Source organism: Plectropomus leopardus, chromosome 11 (genome assembly GCF_026936395.1).
Source record: "Plectropomus leopardus strain MGB_pleo_1.0 chromosome 11, ASM2693639v1, whole genome shotgun sequence".
Classification (NCBI taxonomy): Eukaryota; Metazoa; Chordata; class Actinopteri; order Perciformes; family Serranidae; genus Plectropomus; species Plectropomus leopardus.
In genome coordinates this window covers 10856287-10880090 of record NC_142186.1, presented here as the reverse complement: position 1 = coordinate 10880090, position 23804 = coordinate 10856287, and the positions used below count along the sequence as shown (strand labels likewise).

General features: G+C 38.2%; 1 protein-coding gene across 1 annotated transcript; it reads left to right on the top strand.

Moving 5' to 3' along the window:
• Positions 1-1635: 1635 nt before the first annotated feature.
• Positions 1636-22930, top strand: LOC121945384 (proline rich transmembrane protein 1B-like). Its single transcript, XM_088084001.1, has 3 exons — positions 1636-1933; positions 2690-2902; positions 21765-22930. The coding sequence occupies exons 1-3, from the start codon at positions 1796-1798 to the stop codon at positions 21915-21917; spliced, it is 504 nt and encodes a 167-aa protein (XP_087940127.1). The 5' UTR covers positions 1636-1795; the 3' UTR covers positions 21918-22930.
• Positions 22931-23804: the final 874 nt, after the last annotated feature.

The following is a 23804-nucleotide window of genomic DNA, read 5'->3' as shown; positions in this document are numbered from 1 at the left end:
AGCTAATACATCCAAGCAATGTCCCCATCCATAGTGCACGAGGGCTCATTGAATGGTTTGATGAGTATAAATTGTAAATCGTGCTTAGGTTGACTCGGGGGGGTTATTTCCTCTATTTCTTAGCTCAATTGTAAACCAGATTTAACCAGATTAACCTCAGGTGTTTTTTTTGTGTTTGTTCTGTTTTTCTCGAAGGTTGTAGTGAAAGAATGTAGTGAGGCCCAGCCTCGCCTCTCTTGGTCCCTCCCTCTTCATTTATTGGCTGACTGTAATGAGGGAGACTGCAGAATAAGCTAGCCATCGCGAGCCATAATAGCACCGGAAATTAGAGGGAGTCGCATAAAAAATAAAAGCCTAAACTATTTCCGAATAATTTGTGTATGAAATGTGTTGAAGCTACTTTAAATGTATAGATTTACAAATTACAAGTTGTTTTTCCCCACAAGTTTATTCCCTTGAAGTCTAGTATATTTTATGTTTGTTTAACAATTGGTTTATGGTGAAGTTTTATGTGTGAGTCTGAGGATGAAGAGCTTTTGATTGTGTTCATATCATTTTAATGTCTGTTAATGTGTTTCGAAGACCTCCAAGGAAACTAGATAGTTGATCTCAAGGAGTTTATCTCAAGGAGTTTATCCCTGCAACAAATCCTGTGACACACTCCATGTCCCTGTATGGAAAGTTTCCGGGAACAGTGCAGATATGCACACATAAACATAGTGTGGAATGGACATAGACAGTGATGTTAGGCAGACATTGTCCAGAGCTCTGAAAGGGCCAAGTAACTAAACAGTTTCCCCTCTTAAGTAAACCTAGAGTGACTTTAAGTGTTTGTGACCACTTCCTGATAGTTTTCCTAGTACAAATAAATATAGTTCTTAATTATTTTGCATTTTTAAGTATACTCATTTATAAACAATTTCACTGTAATTATTGTGGCAGTTTAGGCAAAATCTATGCTCTGCTGTTAAATATTTTCCCTAATCTTAAATCAGTGTAGGGACTGTATGTTATTTATGAGGGGGGGAGGGGTGGTGCCAAACAGGGGAGGCTCTTCAAATGATTTTGTAATTACAAAGGAGGGACTTGTGTTTTTATGATTTACCGTTGAGGAGGGACAATTAACTTTAAATTGTCGTGTTTTGTATTTATTTTATTATTATCAGAGCCCAAAAATCTCAGAAATTCTGAAATATGATTGGTTATGGGGGGTGGGGGGTTCATGTACTTACTCCCAGTAACTCGGGAAGGCTCAAGGAAAAATATCTGTTTCTCTGGGGAGGGTTGTGATAAGAAAAAGAAAGAAAATTAAAAAAAAAAAAAGAAAAAAAAGAAATGAAGTCACACCAAAGTCAGTCCTACTCTAGTAATTATTGTACAATCCCTTATTAAATTGCTTGTATTCTATTTTCATAAGATATTTTATTTCGTTTTATTTTACTTTTGCCATACTAAATCCCGCACCAAACGGTAATGTTTATCTCAGTTCATCTCATTTTACGACACACCGTGGCGTCCCTTTCGCTCAATAATACCACTTTAAAAAGCCAGGTTCGACGGTGCTTTTAATTTGAAAGTAATGACCGGAATTTCCTTGGTCACTCTGCGTGACTTGACACTAATGAGAAATATTTCATCAAACTTCTGCACTCGGACAATTCACCTTGTAGCTGCGGGGGTGTATCAAAGAAAATCCGGTGGCGGTAGAAATTTATCGTTAAATTCTTCAAGAAAAGACTTTTGACCGACGGAAAAAAGGTTACTTTGAAAGCCCACAGCCCTAAGCTGTTGCATTATGGACCCCAGTAAGTCTGCCACCGCTCCTCCACAAGAATGGACTGATGAAAAGTCCTCCATGGCCCACGCGCCCCCTCCGCCCTACCAGGACCAGCCGTACCCGGGGTACCCTCAGCCCGGATACCCGCCACAGCCAGTGAGTAGCTCAGCACCATGTCTCGTTATTAAAACAAGTGGAATAAGTTTCATGGCAGATAACGGAATGTTTCTCATCTTTTTTGAGTTGTTTTTTTTTCCTCCACTGCACTGCTAGCTAGCTAATGACAATTTATTTTAATGCGAATTTATACAAAATAGTTTTTTCCCCCTAATTTTCAAGGATAATATAAGATAGAAAATCATGATATTTCGCAAAGCAGTTTGAACAGCGTCACATTAATTCATTGTTACAATTATTGCATAACAGTCCTTGGTGGGACTTTAAAGAACTATTTTTCTGTCCTATAGTGCAGCATCATGGATTTTACGTTATTCTTTCGACGATTCGGGTTTTTTTCCTTTAGTTCGTTTATATTATAAATCATTGCTTTTGGCTGATAAGGCAATACTGTGAATACATTTATGACGTTGTTAAATTATTAATTACACGTGAACTTTGACTGTAACATGACGAATAAGAACTAAGCCAATGATTATACCAGTTTGTGTTTTCATATATTATCTAAATATCCAGGTTGAATCAACTTGAAATCTCATATTTTTTCCACTCATTTTCAGTTCAGATCTGTTTTAGTCAAACATCATGTGAGTATTTCATCATTTGGCCCTGTGGTTGAAATGTAGCTGCGTTTCGTGTGAAGCCTCCCAGTTTTCTGTTCTTAACAAGGTCTCCCGAACTTGTTTTCATATCTGAAAATGAATTTGAATTGTATTCTCTGTGTGTGGCCTGCAGGGCTTTGCATCCCCGCCGCAGTATGGAGGTCCAGCATATGGACAACAGCCATACCCAGTGGGACAGCAAGCCACTGTCACTGTCCAGCCCACAGTGTTTGTGTCTCAAGGCCCACTGGCTAACCCCGTCAACGACTATCTGTGCTATTCCATCTTCACCATGCTGTGCTGCTGCCTGCCACTTGGAATTGCTGCCCTGATCTACTCCATCTCAGTGAGTTTGATTCACTTGTATTTATACTCTCTGTGGACTGCCGTACAGACACACAGAACAAAATGTCCCCCAGCCCAAATCCAAGTAATTTAGTTTTGTATATGTGCCAATACAAAGTTCAAGGTGCGGCTGGATGGTTCAAAATACCTTGAAGGATGATTGTAGGTGACTTTTAAATTAAAGGGGTAGAAACCTTCGCTTAATGAAATGCTGCAGAGATGGAAGGATGTCTAATAATTCCATTAGCACTCATACTGCAGTAGCAGTGATTAATGTACATGCGTCACGGGGAAATTACGTTGTTCTAAAAATGTAAAGTGAAGCGCACCCTGCAGACCAGGTGATGGGGTAAAAAAGGTCAATTCTTGTGTTGTAAATATTTATCTTGTCAAAGGTAAAGTACATCGTTATTTCGGCCTCTGAAATGAACTTTGGTATAATGAAACCAGTGTTCAGTTCATTTTCCATCACTGGTAAATAATTGATTGAGGACACAGCACAACTCAATTGTGTGTGTGAGTGTGTGTGCGGGTGAATGTGTGTGTGGGTAAGTGTGTGCGCAGGCAAGAGTGCCAAGTTTGGGGAAGTGATTACTGGAAGGGGTGGAGGTTTGTGAGCGGGAGCAGGGAGGAGGGTGGCTACAATAAACAGGAAAGGATGTTTTATGATCTTGAATGTTGTGTAAGATGAGAGGTACCCTGACCTGCGTTATATACATAGACTGTAGAAAAATAATGGATGTAGCTCCTGTGATGTCATCCATTTGTTTGTGGACTCCAGTTTTGAAGCCTAGAGTTTGGCATCTTGGCCAATACTGTTTTGGGGTTTTTTTGGAGCCAGATGTGACCATATTTGGACAAGAGGGTGGAGCTGAGGAGGAGTGAGAAGTGGATCCGACTGATAGACTGTGGTGAAGCCTTGCAGACAGCCATGCCCTATTTGATAGATAACTTTAAACTGTAATACATTTTAGACGGGTGAGTTATACCAAATTTAACCCCATATACAGCTGTTATGAACAGGGAAATCTTTTTTTTTTTTTTGTACCAGGCTGTAAAGTTTATTTCTGCTGCAAGGCAGGGTATCTTAACACGAGTGTGTATGGGGAATGACTTCATGGATTTATAAAGAGAGCTAGTGTTGGAGGCAGGGCCCTGATCATTCCTATGAAAGTTGCTTAGTGGCACATGAAGCCAAAAAAGTTTGGTTTCAATGTTTCAACAGCCATGCGGCTAATTTCCGGTTCAGCCCTCCACTAACTGGAATGAAACTGTGCAGCTCCACCTCCAATAACCAGGGATGCATGATAGAGTTGGCACATCATCGGTATCAGCAGATGTTGGCTTAAAAATGAAATATTGATATCGGCCAACATGCTGATTTCATCACAAACTGATGTGTTTTTGTTTTTTTATTGACAAAATGAACATGTACAAAACATCAATCCTAAACTGAAGTATTTATTTTTATTTTGCACAATGAATGAATATTACACACACTGAAAAGCGTTGTGTTTTGTCTCCATCTGCTCGTCACGATACGAGTGTGAATAATGTGATGATAATTTCTCTACCGAAGACACTTGATCACTAAAATAAGGTGGTAAAAAAGTAGATTTGTTATTGACCAAATGATTTTTTTTTTTACTGATATATTGGATATCGCCAAAAAAAATCCAGCATCGTACATCCCTACCAATAGCATTTAGAAATGTTATTGGATGGAATAGATCAAATTTTGATGGTGAAACTGGGGGGTGTACGCTCAAAATCATTTATCCACTTAATTCTCCGGTAAAATGTGAGCCATTCAAGGAACTGCAGCTTGTGGCACTTCCACGTTACCTTCATCTTCAGCCCTGGAGGTTGCAACTTCTATGTATATGTATTGCACGGACTTCTGCTTATCCTGGCTCTTTGACATCCTGCCATCAACATCATAAAGTTTCCACCACTTCTAAGTGAGGGAAATTGATTATGTAATTTAAAAAAAATCTGTTATTGTGAAATCCAAAGTTAAGCCAACTATGAGCCATCCATCAATGTAATCAAGTTTTAAGAGAAGGTTAGCAAAAAGTTAAACATCACCTCCCTGTAGGATTGATTCTTCAGTTTACAGGAGGGCGTGTACTTCGGTTGTGAGGTACCTCAAAAAGCTAATGAGTTTGTTTTTACACTGTGTCTCATTGAAGTGGTATGACATGAGGAAAGCAGACACTTCTTTATGAGGAAACGTCAGTTGATTGTTTCCATGTGGTCGGTGTTTATTCCCCAGAGGGGAAAAAATGCTTGTGTGACCTCCTACATGTTTCTTAAAGGAATTATAAACTAAATATAACATTTATTTGGCCCTGAAACATTTAAGTACATTCACAGAGTCCTACTTGTGTAGGGAAAGTTTTTTAAAGCCTTTAACTTGCAATGCAATATCTTTTAATTTGGTCGATTTCTCATGTGGTTTTGCTTGTTTTCACAAAATGTGGGTGACTTTTTTAAATATTAACAAGACTCATTCAGTGTTGCTTTTTCTTTGCTAGCCTCTAAGTCAGTTAACTCTCTGTGTGTGTGTGTGTGTGTGTGTGTGTGTGTGTGTGTCAGGGAGCGTGCTGGCGGCAAACATGTAACTGTAGCATACCTTCTATAGTAGCAGTTGTTGAACTCTATTTTTAGTCTCAGTCCACATTTAGCATCTAGTATTTACCTTGCTGTTTGAAAGCAACACAAAGAATAGGAGTCCTACTTATAGACTGTATACATGGCTATTGTTTCTATGTCTCTGTCCTCCCATCAGGAATAAGAGTCACTGTTGTTCCAGCAGTATATTATAGCACAGTCCTCTCCTGCTCTTTATTGATCTATGGTTGATATGTGCAGAGCAAAGTCCAATAAAGTTCATTTATGGTCAGTAGATGGTTTGACTGGTGCCTGTCTGCATCTTCAGAGACAGGATACTGTGAATGTAACGTGAAGCAGTCATTCAGCTGATACATCAGTACTGCAATGAAATATTCAAAATCAAGGCATCCTTTTTCATGGCTCTACCATTGCATCAAATGGAAAAGGGGATTTGTGCCTACAAATGCAACTGTTTATATATGTTTAATGCAAAGCTTTGAAAAAGGTGTCTGCATCGTTACTGGTACATCTACATCTGTACAGACGGAACACATCAACTGATGTATATTATATTTTTCAGAAACTGTTAACCTGTGTGAGGCAGCTTTTGCAGCTTTATATGGGAGCAAAACATGAACTTTAGGGTTATGTCAGCTCATCAACAAACTTCATTCAGTATGTTTATGTTGCGCAGTTGGTCATTTCTGTACAAGTTTTTGCTTCTTGTAAATCAACATAAACCAGTGCTGGTACAAGCCAAAAACCGGCTAAGTCTTATTGTTGTTAGCCAAAAGTTGTTTACATTTTTGCAAATCTGTTAACCGCTTGCACTTTCTGTTTGCACTGTTACCATGGGCGTACAGACAACAGTTACCTGATTACATTGGGGGAAAAATCTGAATTTGCTAATTATTAGGCAGGAGCTGAAGTTGTAAGGTTGTTTATGTGATATCTTAAGAGATTTATAAGCATTCATCCTGAAAGGACAGAGGAGATAACACCATCACTGAAAAGATTTGGCAGATTTCAGAAGTATATACACAGGTTCAATGCATTTTTGTTCAGTTGGGTCATAAAAATGTTGAGATCTTGTCAACTCCTTGTGTCAAGACAGTATTTACACGTGGGACATTTTTCTGTAGAAAAACATTTATAATTCTTAAAATCAAATATTTTAAAAGGTATTAGTTGATACTGACTTTGGATGAATAAGTTTAGTGCATGAATCTTTAAAAGGCCTGTGCTACAGAACAGGATTTGTGATTAACAAGGTAATTTCAGGATTAACTCTGGGTTTTCGGTAATTCAAAGCTGGTTCACTTTCTACCTGGATAAATTATGTGGTAACTTATGGTGAACAGCTAACCTGCTCTGTAGTAGTTTAACGTCAGACTACTGGATCACCGCCACCATTTGAGTTGTCTCCCCTTCAGGCTGGCAGCGAAGGTAGGAAATTGAGGTTTGAGGTTTTGATGTTGTGTTATGTGTGCGACCCACCACGGGAATTATAAAAGCAACAATTAGCAGCTATCTCAAAGAAGAACATCAGCAGAAAATGTGTGCAAATTAGGAAAACAATGAGGTTCGGGGGCTCCTTAACCTCTAAGCAGAGGACGAGATTAGCCACCATGTAACGGGGATGGTAAATGATTGTTATTGCCCTGTTATGCGATTGTTATTGTGTAGAAAGCACATACTTTAAATGCTGCACTAGAGGCAGAAACTGTTGTGTTTAACTTGACTTGGAATTTATTTATTTGATGGGGTCGATGCATGTCAACAATGTTACAATACAGTATGAGATTCACGTATTGCACAAAGAGTGTATAGTGATTGCTAATTTTCAACTCTTGTCCCTCGTTGAGTTTTTACATACAGACTTACAGTAGAAGGTAGAAGGTTGATTTATTAGTCATTTTTAAAACAAAGTTTAAAAAAAACGAAATAACATTTGTTCTTGATCCTGCTACATCTTTGGAGTTGAAGGATGAGTTGATTACAATTAGCGGCTATTATGAAGAATCCATCCGGTTGCTTGGGCATGTTGCTGCTGGTGGCATCATTCAATTCCTGCAGTGCGTATTTTTGACTTTGCACCAGAGTCTTGTGTCTTTATGGCTCCCAACAAGATCCGCCCTTCTAGTGCAGTGTTAAAATAATGAGTTTCAAAATTCATATTACACTATAAACATGGAAAACACAATAAAATACCCATACTACAATACACATACCACAATACATACATCATAACATATACCGTAATACACATATTACCACAATGCATCGATACACTAATACCCCCTGGAAATTTTCAGCGCAATCAGCTAAGAGCGTGTACAGCTTTGGTTTGCCTTTAGCCAGCACTTGACCTTTGTTGTAAAGGATTTTATGTCTGAGATGTCACTTCTCTTTTTGTTTCTGTGATGCCAGCACGCTGTCTCAAATCAATTATGATGCTACCGTTGCATAAAGACGGGAGTTTGTAGTGGCCCTGTAGCGAGCTCTCCGTGTAAAAAAAGGCCATTGCATCACAGATGTTGACTAAGCGTGGTGAGCATGAATCTGAAAGGGAAAAACCTAAACTTTAACTCATAAAACCTTGTGGAAAACCCCAGGTATGATATGAGTGCATTAGTTGCTGTATTTCCATAAAGTCTTGATACCGTACTTTCCCAGTCTTTCTCGTCTCTCAGTACATGCTTTAAGAATAAACAATAACAGCATTTACAACATATTTCACAATCATTCATGCCTTCCTATAAGGCAAATCCACCTGTTGGTCTACTGTGCTTGTAAAATCTTTATCTTTCCACAGATTATCTTTCTACCACACTTTCAATCAAAACAACATTCCACCCTCATTTCAGACAGCCCTGAAAATATCCTGTCAACAGTTCCTCTGATATATCACACTTATCATCCATTACCTATCCATTACAGACCTTAGGAGGACATTTAAAACATATGAATTTAGGGGGGTCCAATAGAAATACAGGTTATGACAGCACTTCCTCTTTTATAACATCGCCTTGTAGAGTCAAATATTGGAGCAATAGACTAAAACACATTGACACATTTCCCAAATTAAATTATTCTTTCTTAAGGGAGCTGCTTTTTGTAAGACTGCAGCTGCAAAAATGAATAGCAGAGCAGTGTTGAAACAGAACATTTAGGAGTTTAAGAGTCACCTCCTCTGATACACTCACTAAAAATAACAGTAAAACGTTGAAATTAATAAGTGAATGCATAGAGTACATCCCTGGTAGGTTAAATATTTGTAACTAAGGTAACCAAAAGTGTGTTTTGACAGTTCAATTATATCACAGTTAAAAATAGCTGCTTACAGTACACATGGGTCCACTCATTTAATGTACAGTGCATCAGTTACTACATCAGAGTATCAGTTGGCAGTCAGGGACGAGAACAGAAACAATACAAAGCTGTGTACATACTGCAAGAACTTGGCTGTTATGTACACAGCTGTGACAGATTTCAGTTTCCATGATGCATTTACAGGCCTCGTACTGGCTTTGGGTAGATAAGACTATTACTGTAAAATTAGATTTAAAAATTTCAATTTAGCTTTTGGTCGTCAAGCAGTTGTCATGGCGGAGTGTGTGTCTGACAATAAAAATGCTTTTATTAAAAACAGAAGTTGAAACATTTATTAACTTAGAAACACAGAACTGATAAAATGGCGTTCACTGTAATGTGTGGTGTTGGTATTTTTTGTTGTCTATAGAGAAATAAGTTTGTTAAACATTACATAACCTTTGACGTGGTGAGAGTTTACAGCGGTGCTAGCTGCTTTGTAAAGATAACGTTAGTATGCTAACATGCTCTAGTAACAATATTAATTAAAATGAATATTTATACTATTTTATTTTAGTCTATTAGCATACTCACGGTACCTACATTGCATGTAAACAAAGTGCAACTGAAGTCATTGATCTTGCTATTTTGGTGATGTGATCACCAAAATTAGATTCACAGACATGATGTGTTATTCAGAAAGTTAGAGCAGCATAGTTCTCTGACTGTTAGTTGTAACCAGGAGTGTTGCTAGGTACATATCATAACACCAAATCCATAATCAAATCATAGAAACGTATTTTGAGAGTAATGTCATTGTCACAGAAACCACTGGAATCTGGATGCTCTTATGCTCCTGTCAGTGATGTGTCAGTGTTTTTGTTCAGGTGCTCTGCACAGATGTGACCGCGACCTGCCCGCTGTCATCCACGGCTCTCTGAAGCTCTGTGAGACAAAGTGGCGGTGTTGGCAGCACGGCACAGAGGTCGCCAGGGACCGCCAGTAGACAGTAGCTGTATATTTTTAAGTTCTTGAAATGTAACCAAAATTGTTAATATGTATGATATTACTCCAGACATTCTTGTATTCTTGTAATTATTTACAAATGCCTGCTGTGACAGTAGATGCTTGCTGTATTCACTTATGTCAAGGTTGCTTTACAATTTAGAGGAAATGCTACATTTTTTCCCTAATAATGCTTCATTGTGATAATGTGATTCAGCCACTGAGCCACTGATCAGTACAGTACTGACTTATGATGCAAATGACCAGTTGGACGCGCTGTGTAAAAAAAAATGACTGCCATTTTCCGTATCTATGCCATATAACTATTTTCAGAAAGAAAGAGAATAAGCATATATCTCAAAAATGTTGATCTGTTACATTTTTTTTTTTTACTGTATCTCAATCATTTTTTTATGGATTATCACATAATATCAGCATCATTTATCACATTTGATTTATTTGATAGTTGGTAGATGATTTTGGTGCTCTTCATACTCAGCTCAAGATGAAAACTTTGTATAATGTTTCGTAAATAGACTGTTTATAGAGATACAGTCTATGATTTTAAGTTTTAAAATTCACGATTTTATATGTTTAATTTGATACATTTTCAACATTCATGAATGTAATTAGAACCATATAAAATCAAACACGAGTTCAACACTACAATTTGTCAAAAACAGACAAATTTAATTGGGAATCCACTCAGATGACCACCTGTGGGTCCCTAAGACTCACTACATTGAAAACTGATCACACCGTCGCTGGTTGTAGCGTTATAACATTCCGTTATAGCTTTTGCACTATGCTTCATTAATTTCACTTACTCTAAAAACATGTGTCCGCACCTGCACAGCCCGACTGTACGCTGCCATTGGAACAAAGTGGATCCACGTATTTTGCTATTATAATAGCATTTCAAGGTGGAGCTTTGTTATTTAAGTACAGCAGTTTGTGGTAGCATTAGTGCTGTTTGGAGAAGGTGTCTTTGTTCCAGTTTGAAAGATTGTCATCCGTATGCGGACACACGGATGCACAGACAAAAAAACACATGCATGCTAACAATAGTGGGTTCGCACCAACAATTTTTGTGGGGAAAAAGGAGAATATTTTGACATTTATCCTTGAGAAATTAAATATTCTCAGTTTATTCAATGGGTTAACACTGCAATCAGTAGAATGAAGTTAGATTTGTTGAACAGTTAAAAATCATCTGTGTATCTTCAGTGCAGCCTCATGAGTGACTTTATATCCTGTAGTGTTTCCTGGACGTCAGACTTGAACTACTGTTGACTTCTGTCTCTCTGTTCCTTCCCCCCCCTCTCTCTCTCTGCTCCGTCTTGTCTCAGAAAAGCATCTGGCAAACAGACTCCCACTCACATTCTCGGATCTGAATAAGCCCACTCCCACCCAAAACACATATAGAGGCCAAAGCCAAGAAGTGTGAGGGGACACCATAAGAGCCCAACACCAACCTGCTGCAACCTGAGTGTTAGAATGACTCTTCATCAAATAGCAACAAAGTTACTTAGCGTGTGTTGGTTGTTGAGTCCAGGAGGTTAAGATGAAAATATCTGACAGACAGGAAGGAAGAGGCACACTTACCCAGTTTGTTGTCACCAAATGTTTTCCGTGTTTGTTATTGCTCAGGAAAATGGGGTTTCAAAATGTAATATGTGCAATGTTACAGCACACGAGCCGCAGTTTGCAGCTCTACTCACAAACACTGACTTTTCTGAGATGCCTGCATCTGTAAAAAGCATTTAAAGCAGCATGTGTGTTGGTCGTCACATGGTCATGAGGACCTAATCAGTGCGGCAGTGAGGGGGCCCTTCCCCGGTTTTCCTTGAAAAGTGAAAACAGCACAGGGGAGGGGAGGAAACAGTGCTTGTTAGTGTGTAGCTCAGTGTGTCCCCATTATTCTCCTATGTGTCTACACAATAAGGGAGCTGGATAAACTGGGAGAGGAGATAGAGCCCAGAGAGATGCAGGAGAAAGATAAAGGTAAAAGAATAAAGAAAACCTGAAGAAAGTATTTTGGACTTTGGGATTGGGAGCAGAGAAAAAAGACACAAAGGGAGACAGTCATTTTTTTGTGTATCAAACGGTATCAAATTTTATAGCTGGACGGCTAAACAGAAGGCAGAGACGGAAACCAGATAGGAAATAACAGACTTGAAAAAGGGGAGTGGTAGGGAGATATGAAACGGCTGCTGGAATCTGTCTCACTTAACATTATCTCTCTGCCATTTCAACCTCGATGAATAGTAGGGCAAAGTTTTTCTTTTTGCGTGCAGAAAACAACACTTGGATGGTGGAACAAAAATCAGTTGCTCCTCTGTAAGCCGGCTCTCTCTTTGGAGGACTTTGACAATGTGAAGAAAATGAGAATAACTTCCTGCTACACTCAGGATGAGACTTGAGAGTTGAACACTTTTAACACAGCAGATACTGGAGTATCCACACAAGAGATGCTTTTGTCAGGAGCAGACATCAGTGCTTTGTGTGTTTTTGCGCCAAGCCACTCCTCGCTTCTGACAGCGCCATCAAACGGTCCTTTGTTTCCCAAAACACGAGCTTTTCCTCACAGCTTAGCTCTTACTGACAGTGGATGAACATCCAGACAGTAACTTGCAGGGGAACTTACAGTGGAAGGCCATGATCTGTACTTCCTGTCCTGCAGAACCCAACTGCAGCAACAATAGTGCAATCATCAAATTTAGGAAAATAGCATATCACATAATTAAATATCACATTAAATAAAACACGTCAAACTACATATCTGATTTTTTTAAAAATCTGATAAATCTGCCGAGCACATTACTTACCATTTAGATTTTTATAGAACTAAACAATCCGCAAAGTCTTGCGTCAGAGATTGCTTATTATAAATTACAACATAAATTACAACATAAGAATTTTAAACAACAGAGTACTAAAAGTCAAGTGTATAAGGAGTAAAGCTAACACAAGTGCCTAATAGAATAACAATAAAAGTAAGGAAAATGGAGTAAAAATAAATTAACTAAAGTAGAACAGAAAAGTAGTAATTGCATTGATATTCAAAAAAGAAACAAAGTAAAATTTCACAATATTTAAAAGTATGGTGTTAATTATTAGTGTCGTATGTTTCAGCTGTCCTTCCTGCAAAAGGGGGCGGAGTTGTACCGTTGTACCGACCACGGACCTCCTGTGGCGTTCTGTGGTGAACCTTGATGGTCTCAGTTTCCCGCTAAAACATGCTAACTGTTTACCCACCTCGTGTTATTCCAGTTATATTGCATTAAAGCTGCAGTTGGTAACTTTTGTTTTAAAGAAATTCTAACTTTAATTAACTCTTTGTCATATATGATGAATATGTCTTTTTACATAGCCCTGAATGACACAGATAATCTGTGAAAAACCGTCATGTTTTTGGCGAAGAGAAGTCTTTAAGGCACCTGTCAATCATTTCATTCACGGCTCATAAACTGCAGTCAAAGTGTCAAACTCTGCTGCATAGTCGTCCCACTGCAGGCTCACACCTGTTGCCTACCAGTCAGGATGGCTCATTAAGTACTCAAGTACTTAAGTACTACGCAGTAGGGGATGTAAACTGAAAAAAACATACAACACAACAGACCTATGATAAAATGTTCGCAAAAAGAAAAGTCTCTTAACCATAATAGACACTGGAGAAAATTCAATTTAAGTTCCCGACAAATAATATTTACCATTTCTCCAACTTATTTTTCAAATAGAAATGTTTGAATTCTGTGATACAGTCGAATGCACATTGAAGCACTGAATAAACACACAGCTGCGTCCACAGTTCATGTAAATATTTGTTCAGCAGGGTTTTTCCTTGCCCGATATATCTAACAACCTAACTGCAACAGGATGACATTGCTGAACTCGATTACATGTGTTGGAGGTCAAATCACCCACAACTCTTCATCTTAGTAATGTGCTGAGGGAAAAACTTACCTGAAATTGTTTCCAAATGTAGCTTCAGACTGACTTCCTGTAATAAATACACAGCAAAAAGCCTTAATCATATCTCTTAACTGGAAGTTAAGAGATAATGGTAGTGTGCAATTTCTGTTAACACATTATTAAAGTTAACAAAAAACAACTGCTCATTTCATTAAATTCTCAGTTTTCATACCTATTTGATCATTTATTACTGCTGATATAATTTTTAATGCATACCAGCTATTTACATTCCTATTTATCAAACTTATTTTAATTAACTCTAATGTATTTATTTGTCTATTTTTGGTAGGGCAGAGCAACAAGCTGTTCACACAATGTTGACGTATCACTTTATAAAAATTTTATGGCAAACAGTTTATACACACACACACACACACCAATATCAGTCCTTTTGGAGATGTTAAATTACTTGTGGACTTGATTAGGGATGCCACTTTCACTTAATTTTTCTCCACTGGTGAGCTAACTTTAGCTTAAGCTGCTCTGAACTGTGCGATTCCGCCCAGTTCCTGATGAATTTAAGTCTAATATTCACTCTCCATTTAGCTCTGTTATAGTCTTCACCAACTTCTAGAGAAAAAAAGTATGTCTTTGCTGCTAAATGCTCCACTGTCATTGCTGAATTCGACTGTGTGATGCGGTCGGGTACATAGTGTTCAGTTGGTTTATCCAAGCTCTTCTACTGAAGACAGCAGTGCTGCCTCTAGAATTAAGGGATATGAGATCTGGGATGCAAGCCAGAAAACCAAAACAATAAGCTGAAAGATGGTGAAATTCTCCGTGGAGCTGAGGGGGACTGCAGAGTCGGGTGATAATTCTCAGTCTGAGTGACGCCTTGTACACAACACATGGAGGTTTGATCCACTGCAGGTATAAAGAATATTGATTAGTGCAGCTTTAAATTGAAGTAAGTAATCCACTCATCCAGGCTACCATGAGTGACGTTTAGCCTGTCATGGCTAATGTTTAAATATATCCAGTGCGTCACCCTGATAACGACATGTAGTGTCAGTTACATGCTTGTGCCCATGTGGGGCTCAACCTAGAGAGCCACACTATAATATATCCCAGACGGGGGATTTTAAAGACTGACCTAGTGAATGTTTGAAGTAAAAAAAAAACCACAGAGCTCACTTTGAGGAGGCAGGCGTCTCTGAAATAGGCCATGGCCTGTGGCTTCGCCTGTTTAGCCTTCAGAAGCAACAGCAGCCACATGAGCCCTGGTTACCTGCAGAACACAGAGCCTATGTCCCTACATCTCTATGTAACTGCGTTTAGTACGAAAAGAGTTGCACGTGTGTCGACCAGAGGCACAGAGAGCAGTGAGCAGGATACATTTCCCCTATTGACCTCGCCATCAGCCAATCAGATGAAGGCTTAGGGCTTAATGGGGGGTCAAACTGTGTGAATGGAGGTTGGAGGTAGGGGCTGTTTAGTAGGGGTGGGAATATAAAGGCCACTCACTATTATTGAAGAATCCAATTCTAAGGATTTTTGTCAATTAGTTTGATATTTTGTTTGTTTGTTTTTTTATTTCTATTCAGTTTATTTTCTTATTGTGTGACTACCTGCTACTTTTAAAACATATTCCCAAATTTGTAATGATCCGTTATTAGAATAAATAAATGATTTTACTTCCATTACCTTGCATTGCTACAATAGTAGTAACAAATGGAAGAATGAAAACCCGACTTACATGCTTATGTCTGTGGTGTTTCACCATTCAAGTAACATAAATATGACGCTGTTGGGTGAAATGCTGTTTAAGTGCTGCAGCGCACCTATGACACACGCGCATCAGTGTGTCATAGGTGGAGGATACAAAAGCCCATTATTGCATTTCAGAAATGTTATCAACATCTTGATAAGCTGGCTTTTCCTGTGGCTGTTTGTTTTCTGCCTCTGTGTGTGTGATGATGCTCTGCAGGTCAGTTCACTTTTGCTTTCATCAGTTATATTTAGTTCTGCTTTCTGTGATTTTCTCACGAACATCCACCTCCTGCTCTCACGTCGACATCCTTCCTCAAAGACTGCTCACGTTAGCAGTAAACCACAGACGGGCACTGAAAACTAGACAGGCCCCCTCACACAGTAGACACACAGTACTGTAGGACAAATAGGACAGGCGAGACATGAAGATGGACAGGCAGCCAATCTGTAAAAAGCCTCAAACACAATTTAAGCACTAGTGCATCAGTCTGTGTAATATGATTTGAGGATACGAAGATGCATCCAAGCAGCAATTCCACTCACTTTGAGAGCCTTTGCATTCCCATGATTAAACTGCTTTTATTTATTAATCTATTTTTATAAAATAGCCTATGATGTAAAACCTTTTACATCTTTGTAACCAAGGATGCAAATAGAGGATGGAACCCTTCTTGGTTTCTCAACTTTTATTTCGGTAAAACTTAATTGTTCCTAATAAATGGAGAAGATTTCCTGGAAAACCTTGGGTAATTTGGCGCTAATCTCTGTAGCTTTTCTATGCCTTTAGGTCAGAGGCATTATGTTTTTGTGTTGTCCGTTTGTCTGTCTCATTCTCTTGATATCTCGAGAACGCCTAAAAGAATATCTAAGAACACCTTCTTAGAAATCTCAAGAAAATGATTAGGAAATTATGAACCATATATACACAGCGTTACCTTTTTTGTTGTAGTTGAAGCACAACTGACTTGACAGGTGAAATGTTTAAAAGGCTTGTTGAATCTGTGACCTGTCGTGCCTCCCATTTTGTAGTTTGACGATAAACTTATGAAGAGCGTTAGCCCGCATTAAGTGCAGTATTTCCTTGATAAAATGTGACGTGCATTTTATTTTTAAATCTAAGAGCTACAAGCAGAGCTCTGAGTGTTTCTGACTGATACCAGTAATCAGCTACTTTGTAGAGAAGAAATTAAACACACATACTACTTGGTCACGATAAGAGCTGTTAGGGGAGAAGTCACTCGGTGGAACTGAGTCGGGGAGTTGATCGAGCATGGTTAATTTACTTTCACTTCTCTGATTTAGAAATATGTGTACCGCTTACACGTTTCCCAGCGGTAGTAAATCTTTTCAGTTGGTTTTGTGGTTTTTCTTGTAACGGATGTTGTTTGAATGACCTGTTGTGATTTGTACCTTTTAAAGAGCCAGTTTCATATATATCCAGTTACAAGAAATGCTTTCTCGTTTGCAGCATGATAATAGTTTTATATCAGTATACTCCTAAAATCAATACTGCAAGTTTTTAGTGGCTATTTTAGCTCAAAGGGTATTTCTCCACATGCTAAGGGATTTTATTGTAATCAAAAGTCCTTTTTTCTGATGCACAAATACAGTTTGCATTTTTTTAAAGTATAACACCGCAGATTACTGAACACAAACACTGTTTGCACCGTGTGTCCTGTTATTTCTGACCTTTTTTAATCCAGCTGCAAAACAATTACAGGTATATTATTGAGAGTGTGAAAAGGAAATCCCCACTGTCTGTTTCGCAAGTGGTTTTTTTTACTTTTCTCTGTTGCAATATAGTTCAATACAAGTAAAAACAGAGTTCTCCTCTGAAATGTTTCTTCCCTTTTCCTGCTTGATATTAGTAAATATGTGCCTATGACATTTAAGTCCTTCCCCTGCATCATGAATGGAGGAATGTGAAGCTAAGGGTGTTGTGAGTAAGGAGAAATAAGTTGGAGGATTTCCACAACTTCTTCGTATGAATCCATACTTTACATAACAGTGACATACAACAAACATGTTGACCTGTTGACCCCTAACTATAAGTACTTGCCTTGTTGAAAAGACCCTTATTGAGGCTCTGAATACCAGCGTCGGCTGCTGCCCAGCAGCTGAGCTGAGTGCTTTGTGTAGTGGGGGGAAGGGTCAGAGACACGCCCACAAACTTCTCTCTTGGACTTCCTGAAGAAATATGGATGTTTTCCTGCATCACATTTTGGACCATTTGGCCAATAATCCAATCAAGCTAACACACTTACTGTAATTCAGTTTTATATTTATGGCTGAATTTACAAATGTTATTTCATTACAGTAACTTATTATCACTGACTCAGTGTTATAATACTGAAACCATGCAGAAATAAAATCTAAATGTCGGATTAAAAGTGGAAATTGCATATAATTGATCCACATTAGAGGTAGATGTTATATGATTATAGATAATGTTTTTTTAGGTTGTTTTTTTTAAACATATAATCATTGTTAATAGTTAATCATGTTTTGGGGCTGAATGCAGGTGTTGAACGGTAAATTGACCACAGTATACATAGAACATCAAATTTTTTTTATTTATTAGCTAATTTCCTTAACACATCACAATATTGAAAGAATAAGCCACGACTGTAAACCTGGCAGTTATGTGATAGTGCCGCACCCACCGGGCACAAATCCAGACAGCATCTTTCATTGATTCAGACTTTGGGACAGAGGTGCTGTTATGTGCTTAAATTGATTAAGCTGTCTCATCTTGTTGAAATCATAAATTATGTGTAGACTTCTTATTAACTAAAAGCAACTGGTAGTCCAAGAACACAGTGTTCATGACAGCTTCCTTACGTTTCCAGGATGTTATATAATTGCCCTTTGCCATGTTACAGCCTTCAGAGGTGCCCCTGTTCCTAATAGAATAGAATATAGAATAGAATATTCCTTTATTGATCCCCCATTGGGGGAAATTCCAAATGTTACAGCAGCATGAAAAAAGAAAAGTGAAATGTAACAAAGAAAATAACAATAACAATAACAATAAATAAGTAATAAAATAAGTATTTACATAGAGGAAATAAGGTATGTACACATAATAATAATTAAGTAATAGAATAGTATGTACACAAAAGATGGATTAGAGAATAAAATAATGACAATTAGCATTTAGCACTTTTAATAAATAATAAGAAACGTCACTGGCAAAAACAGTAACATAGTGTGATTTGTCTGTTTGAAACACACTATTCACTTGAATTTATTCATAATGAAGAGAAAATTAGATTAGAGTTAGAACATAAAATAGGTGTTTGTGTTTGTTGAATTTTGTGAGTTAAATTATTAGCTTTACTTTTGGGAGACAATAACACATTTTTATCGTCATTGCACAGAAACTATAAAACAGCAAAGCATTTCCTTTAGCCACACTGTGCAGAGCACAAGATAACAGTGGTAATAAAAACGGGAAAGAATTGAAAAGCTTAAAATGACTTTTAAGAGGATAGTCAGTCCTTATTTACACAGTTAGACGAAATAGTTTTAGCTTAAAACTTGAGAGAAATCTCAGATTTTACCGGTATTAAACTGTACTGCAACATGAAAAAAAAGGACCAACACTTGTGAAACAGTCTGCAGTGCAATGCTGCAAAAGTGAACGCATTTCTTGTGATTGGCTACATGTAAAACTGGCCCCTTTCTAGGTAGGTATAAACAGATAAAATATAAAAGTATAAATCACACGAGGTCATTCAAACTACAGTCTGTTGCTCTAAAGGGCACAAAAGGAACAGATAAATAAATTAATATAAACATAGGCAGCACGTGCAAACATGATTCAGAGTTCTTGTCTGGAGTTATTTATGGCAGTAAAAGGAAGGAGGGGCGTTGGGACGGGACCGGAGGGGGAGCCTTGTGTGCAGCATCGAGAGAGAAAAAACAGGTTCATCAGCCTGGTAGTCCTCAAAGCTGCTGCGTCCAACTCTCCACCAAAATTAGCGTGTATATGTGGGTTTTTAAATGCAGGAAAACCTGCTAAAACTAGACAAGAGACTCCTTTCTGTTAATTTTACTGGTGTGACACTTTCTGCGTCACAACCATGCTGGGTTAGTAAACAGTAGAAAGCAGAATGGAGCCCAGAGTATCTGTTACTTTTTCAGTCTCCCTTTCAAACTCAGCACCAACGAATTTTGAACAATCTTTGAGTTGTGCTTATTTTGTTGTGGGGTCGTATTTACATCATGCCGGAAAGTGGGAAAAAAAGAACTGGACCGATAAATTCCAGTGACTACTCCTACCTTTCCAATTAAATACAAAAGCTAGATGTTAGCTGGTTTTTAGTGTTTTGTTTACGTAGTGGGAAAGGGGTTTACCTGAACTGAACTTGTTATCTTGGATCAAGCCGCGCTAGCTGTTTTCCCCTGCTGCTATTTTATTGTAAAGCGAACAATCTCCTCGCTGTAACGTTATATGTATACTGGACGGGGATGGGAGCATTTCTTCAATACTTAATGTGATGCCAATGTTGCTTATATGTTCGGAAGCAAAGCTTTGTTAAACTTTGTTACTCTTAATAACTGCAGATCAAAAGAGAGAGGAGTAGATCCTGAGCTGCCTTTGAATGGTAAAGAACACTTTTGGATTGGGAAATCATCCTGTATATAAATCATGCGAGGCTGTGAGGTCAGAGCCACAGTTTTTGTAACAGAACAGAGAGCCAGACAGCTGCTGCTAATCACAAGCAGCTTTACAATAGCAGACATGGCCTTCTCACGACACCTACAAAACACACACACACACACACACACACACACACACACACATATATTTAGTTGTATACACAATATGTGTGTGGGAGTGAGAGTGGGAGTTTGATTTGATTAAAACTCTGGGCCGCTCTCTTGTTAAAGGCACAGGCCTCCCTCTACTCAGATAAGTCTTTCACATGTTTTAATGTAATTGATGCCAGTGAAACCATTTTCCTTCTTAAGAAACCATTCTAAATATGTCCTTTTATGGAGTATGTACCACTATTTATGTGCACTGTCACACAATATGTGTTAGTTCATCTTAAAAATAGCTGATCTTCCTCCTTCCTCTTCTTCTCCCTCCTATATTTACACACTAAATTTTGTTTGAATAGTGGAAATAAATGAGAGATCTTGACTGAACTGTATGAGCTGTACCAAATCTTCCAAGCAAAAGCTGCTTTGTGAAGCTGACAGATTACAGTTCACGCAGAGGACCAGTAATGAATTCCTTCAGGTTCTTCTCAGCGGTCAGCAAACAGCAGAACTGTTTGTGTCACATCCACAGGTGGTTTTTAATCCATGATTATGTCTTCCAGAGTGTTTTTGAAAAAAAGTAATATCTTTTTCTTTCTTTTTTTAAAGTTTGACTGTTTCATATTTAAGTGGAGAGCTCTGTTTTCAAAGTGAAAAACACAGACTTTGTAGAGATGGAAGGACATACAGTAGTTAAGAGAGAAGGATGCATTTCTTGTTGTATCTATATTACTATTACATCATTAACAATGTTAATATATGTCTACACCGTACTTTTGTGGACATGGTCTAAGTCATGCGATCCCACAAAGCTAAAAACAGGGATTCTTCCTGTGTCTTATCAGATAAGGTTTTTCTCTTTGCGTGCCAACACTCACACTCCATCATGCTGGAGAGGAAATTTGCCACTGAAATGTTTGTTGTGCTTGTTCAAGCTTTACTTTAAAAACTATGAAACCTGATGGGTTTTTTTCAGCCAATACTGCATTATTTAAATGTGAGGACAAAAGTATTGCCTGTCTCAGTCTAAGCCACGTTGTGGTTTCCCTTTTACAGAGCTGTTTATGAACTCTTTTTTTTCAGCGCACACAGCACAGTGAGCGACCATGAGGACATATTCACTGAAAAAATATCTTGTCAAGCACAACTCTTAAAATACACATACTATAAACTTTTCAGTTAAAAAAATGCAAGTGTAAGTTCAGTAAACCACATGGTTAATATATTTGTTTACAACCGTTAACTGCTGTAAACTGCCAACTGTCCCGATAGTGGCAGTCACATTTATGTGTACAATTACCCAGACCAATGCAGTACACAGTAAAATCCTGTCTTATGTAAAATATATATATATGTGTGTGTGTGTGTGTGTGTGTGTGTATGTATATATATGCAAAGAGTTACATTAAGAGAAATCCCATTTTATTTTTTAACCTCACTCATATCTAACTTGAAATATTTTTGCTCCCCTCCAGGCCCGTGAAGCCAACCACATGGGGGACCAGATGGGTGCGGAGCGGAGCAGCAGGATGGCCAGGACACTGAACCACGTGGGCCTGGGGATTGGCATTGGATTCATGATCCTCTCCATTGTCTATGTAGTGGTGATGTCGAGTGTGCTTCAGTAAATCTGTTACAACATCTTTCTCACGTTTCTAGTCCCCATTCTCATTCTACATCAGGTAATGGGACCACATCAGGAACATTACTGGTCATCAGGAAGAGTTTGGGTCAGCAATTTGTAGCCCTAAAATCACCTGATTGGCTAAAAGACCTTTGAAAAGTTGCTATATTATTCAGCAGTAGATGGCCATGTAATCCATTAATCTCCAACACTGTAGAGAGTAGCCTCTACAGCCTTCCAAAGATTCATATTTCTTCTGCCTTTTTTGTCTGTGATTTGCTTTCCGTAAACATGCATTCAAATCTGATGCCTTAAGAGTTCAGCCTTAACTCAGTGCTTCTCCATTGCACATTTAGACTTCAAGTATTATTCCAACAGAGTTTTTACATTTTGTCTTCAAATATGAAATGATTATCAATACATAGTTTGTAGCTTGTCAGAATTTATTTTGAGTTCAGTGTTGTTCAGCTGATTGAAAGAGATTTGTCTGTAGGATGGGCGAAATATTGCTGCCCTTTCGACAGAATTGTTGGCTGTAAATATGCACTAACACCGTCTAACCCTCTTAAAAGTATGCTAACATAGTATAACATTTTAAAAAACTAAAAAAGGATACTTTTTCAGGACATGTTTGGCTTTGTTAAGCTCATGCTAAACAAGTAAAAGGAGGAAGATTGAGCCTGTTTGTGTATGTGTGCACGCTACATGCTGATCTACTTCTCTTTTTCCAGTCATTTTTTTAATCACACCTCCTCTTTATTCCATCAGACCAGGAATATACAGCGTCACACATAATCAACAGAAACTTAGAAACAGTGGAGCCAATATGGCCGACAGCGCCAGGTGCTCCATCGGTGGCTCTGTCTCTGTTTCAAAAGCGTAGCGTGTTGTGCATGGCCTGGGTGTTGTTTTTCATGTAATGTCTGTATGTTCTTTTCCTAACCAAAGCTGAAAAAGGAAGAATTCACTGTATACGAAATTTCTTTATAAATAAAGTTATAGTATATTGAGAGACAACTTGTGCTGTCTGGTCCATTCAGATGATTTATACCTGAGCAGTGCTATGGCTCGGTCCAGGTCTCTGCAAAGCTGAGTGGCACTCTGCTACTTAATGTGCATCTATCAGATATGTGACGGCACCATAAGCTTGTCTAACGCAGTGTACCTGATGAAAACTGCACACTTTTTGATCATCCCTTGTATTTAAATACTGGCACCTCAAGTTGTAATCACATGGAATGTTGCTTCTGTATTCAACTGAAATATTTCATTGTTTCAAAAAAAGGTATGTTTACCTCTGTAATCAGTGTTTTTCAGGTTAGATTAGGGAAAAAGTGGCCAGTTTCAGTTGGGGCTCGGGTTTCAGGAACGTACTGAAACAATGTGATGCAGTAATAAATAATTCAAGGTAGGGAATGGAATAGACAAGATTTTATTGATAAAAGTGCCAGTATTGATTCTGCTTATCTGTCTGTTCTAAATTAATTCCCATATTGAATCCTGATCAATTTCCTGTGTGGATGAAATTAGAGAATATTTGTACAGAATTCATTTTCATTTAGTCAGTCAAAGAAAAAACCTGCTAACATTAACAATGTTAATATATGTCTACACCGTACTTTTGTGGACATGGTCTAAGTCATGCGATCCCACAAAGCTAAAAACAGGGATTCTTCCTGTGTCTTATCAGATAAGGTTTTTCTCTTTGCGTGCCAACACTCACACTCCATCATGCTGGAGAGGAAATTTGCCACTGAAATATTTGTTGTGCTTGTTCAAGCTTTACTTTAAAAACTATGAAACCTGATGGGTTTTTTTCAGCCAATACTGCATTATTTAAATGTGAGGACAAAAGTATTGCCTGTCTCAGTCTAAGCCACGTTGTGGTTTC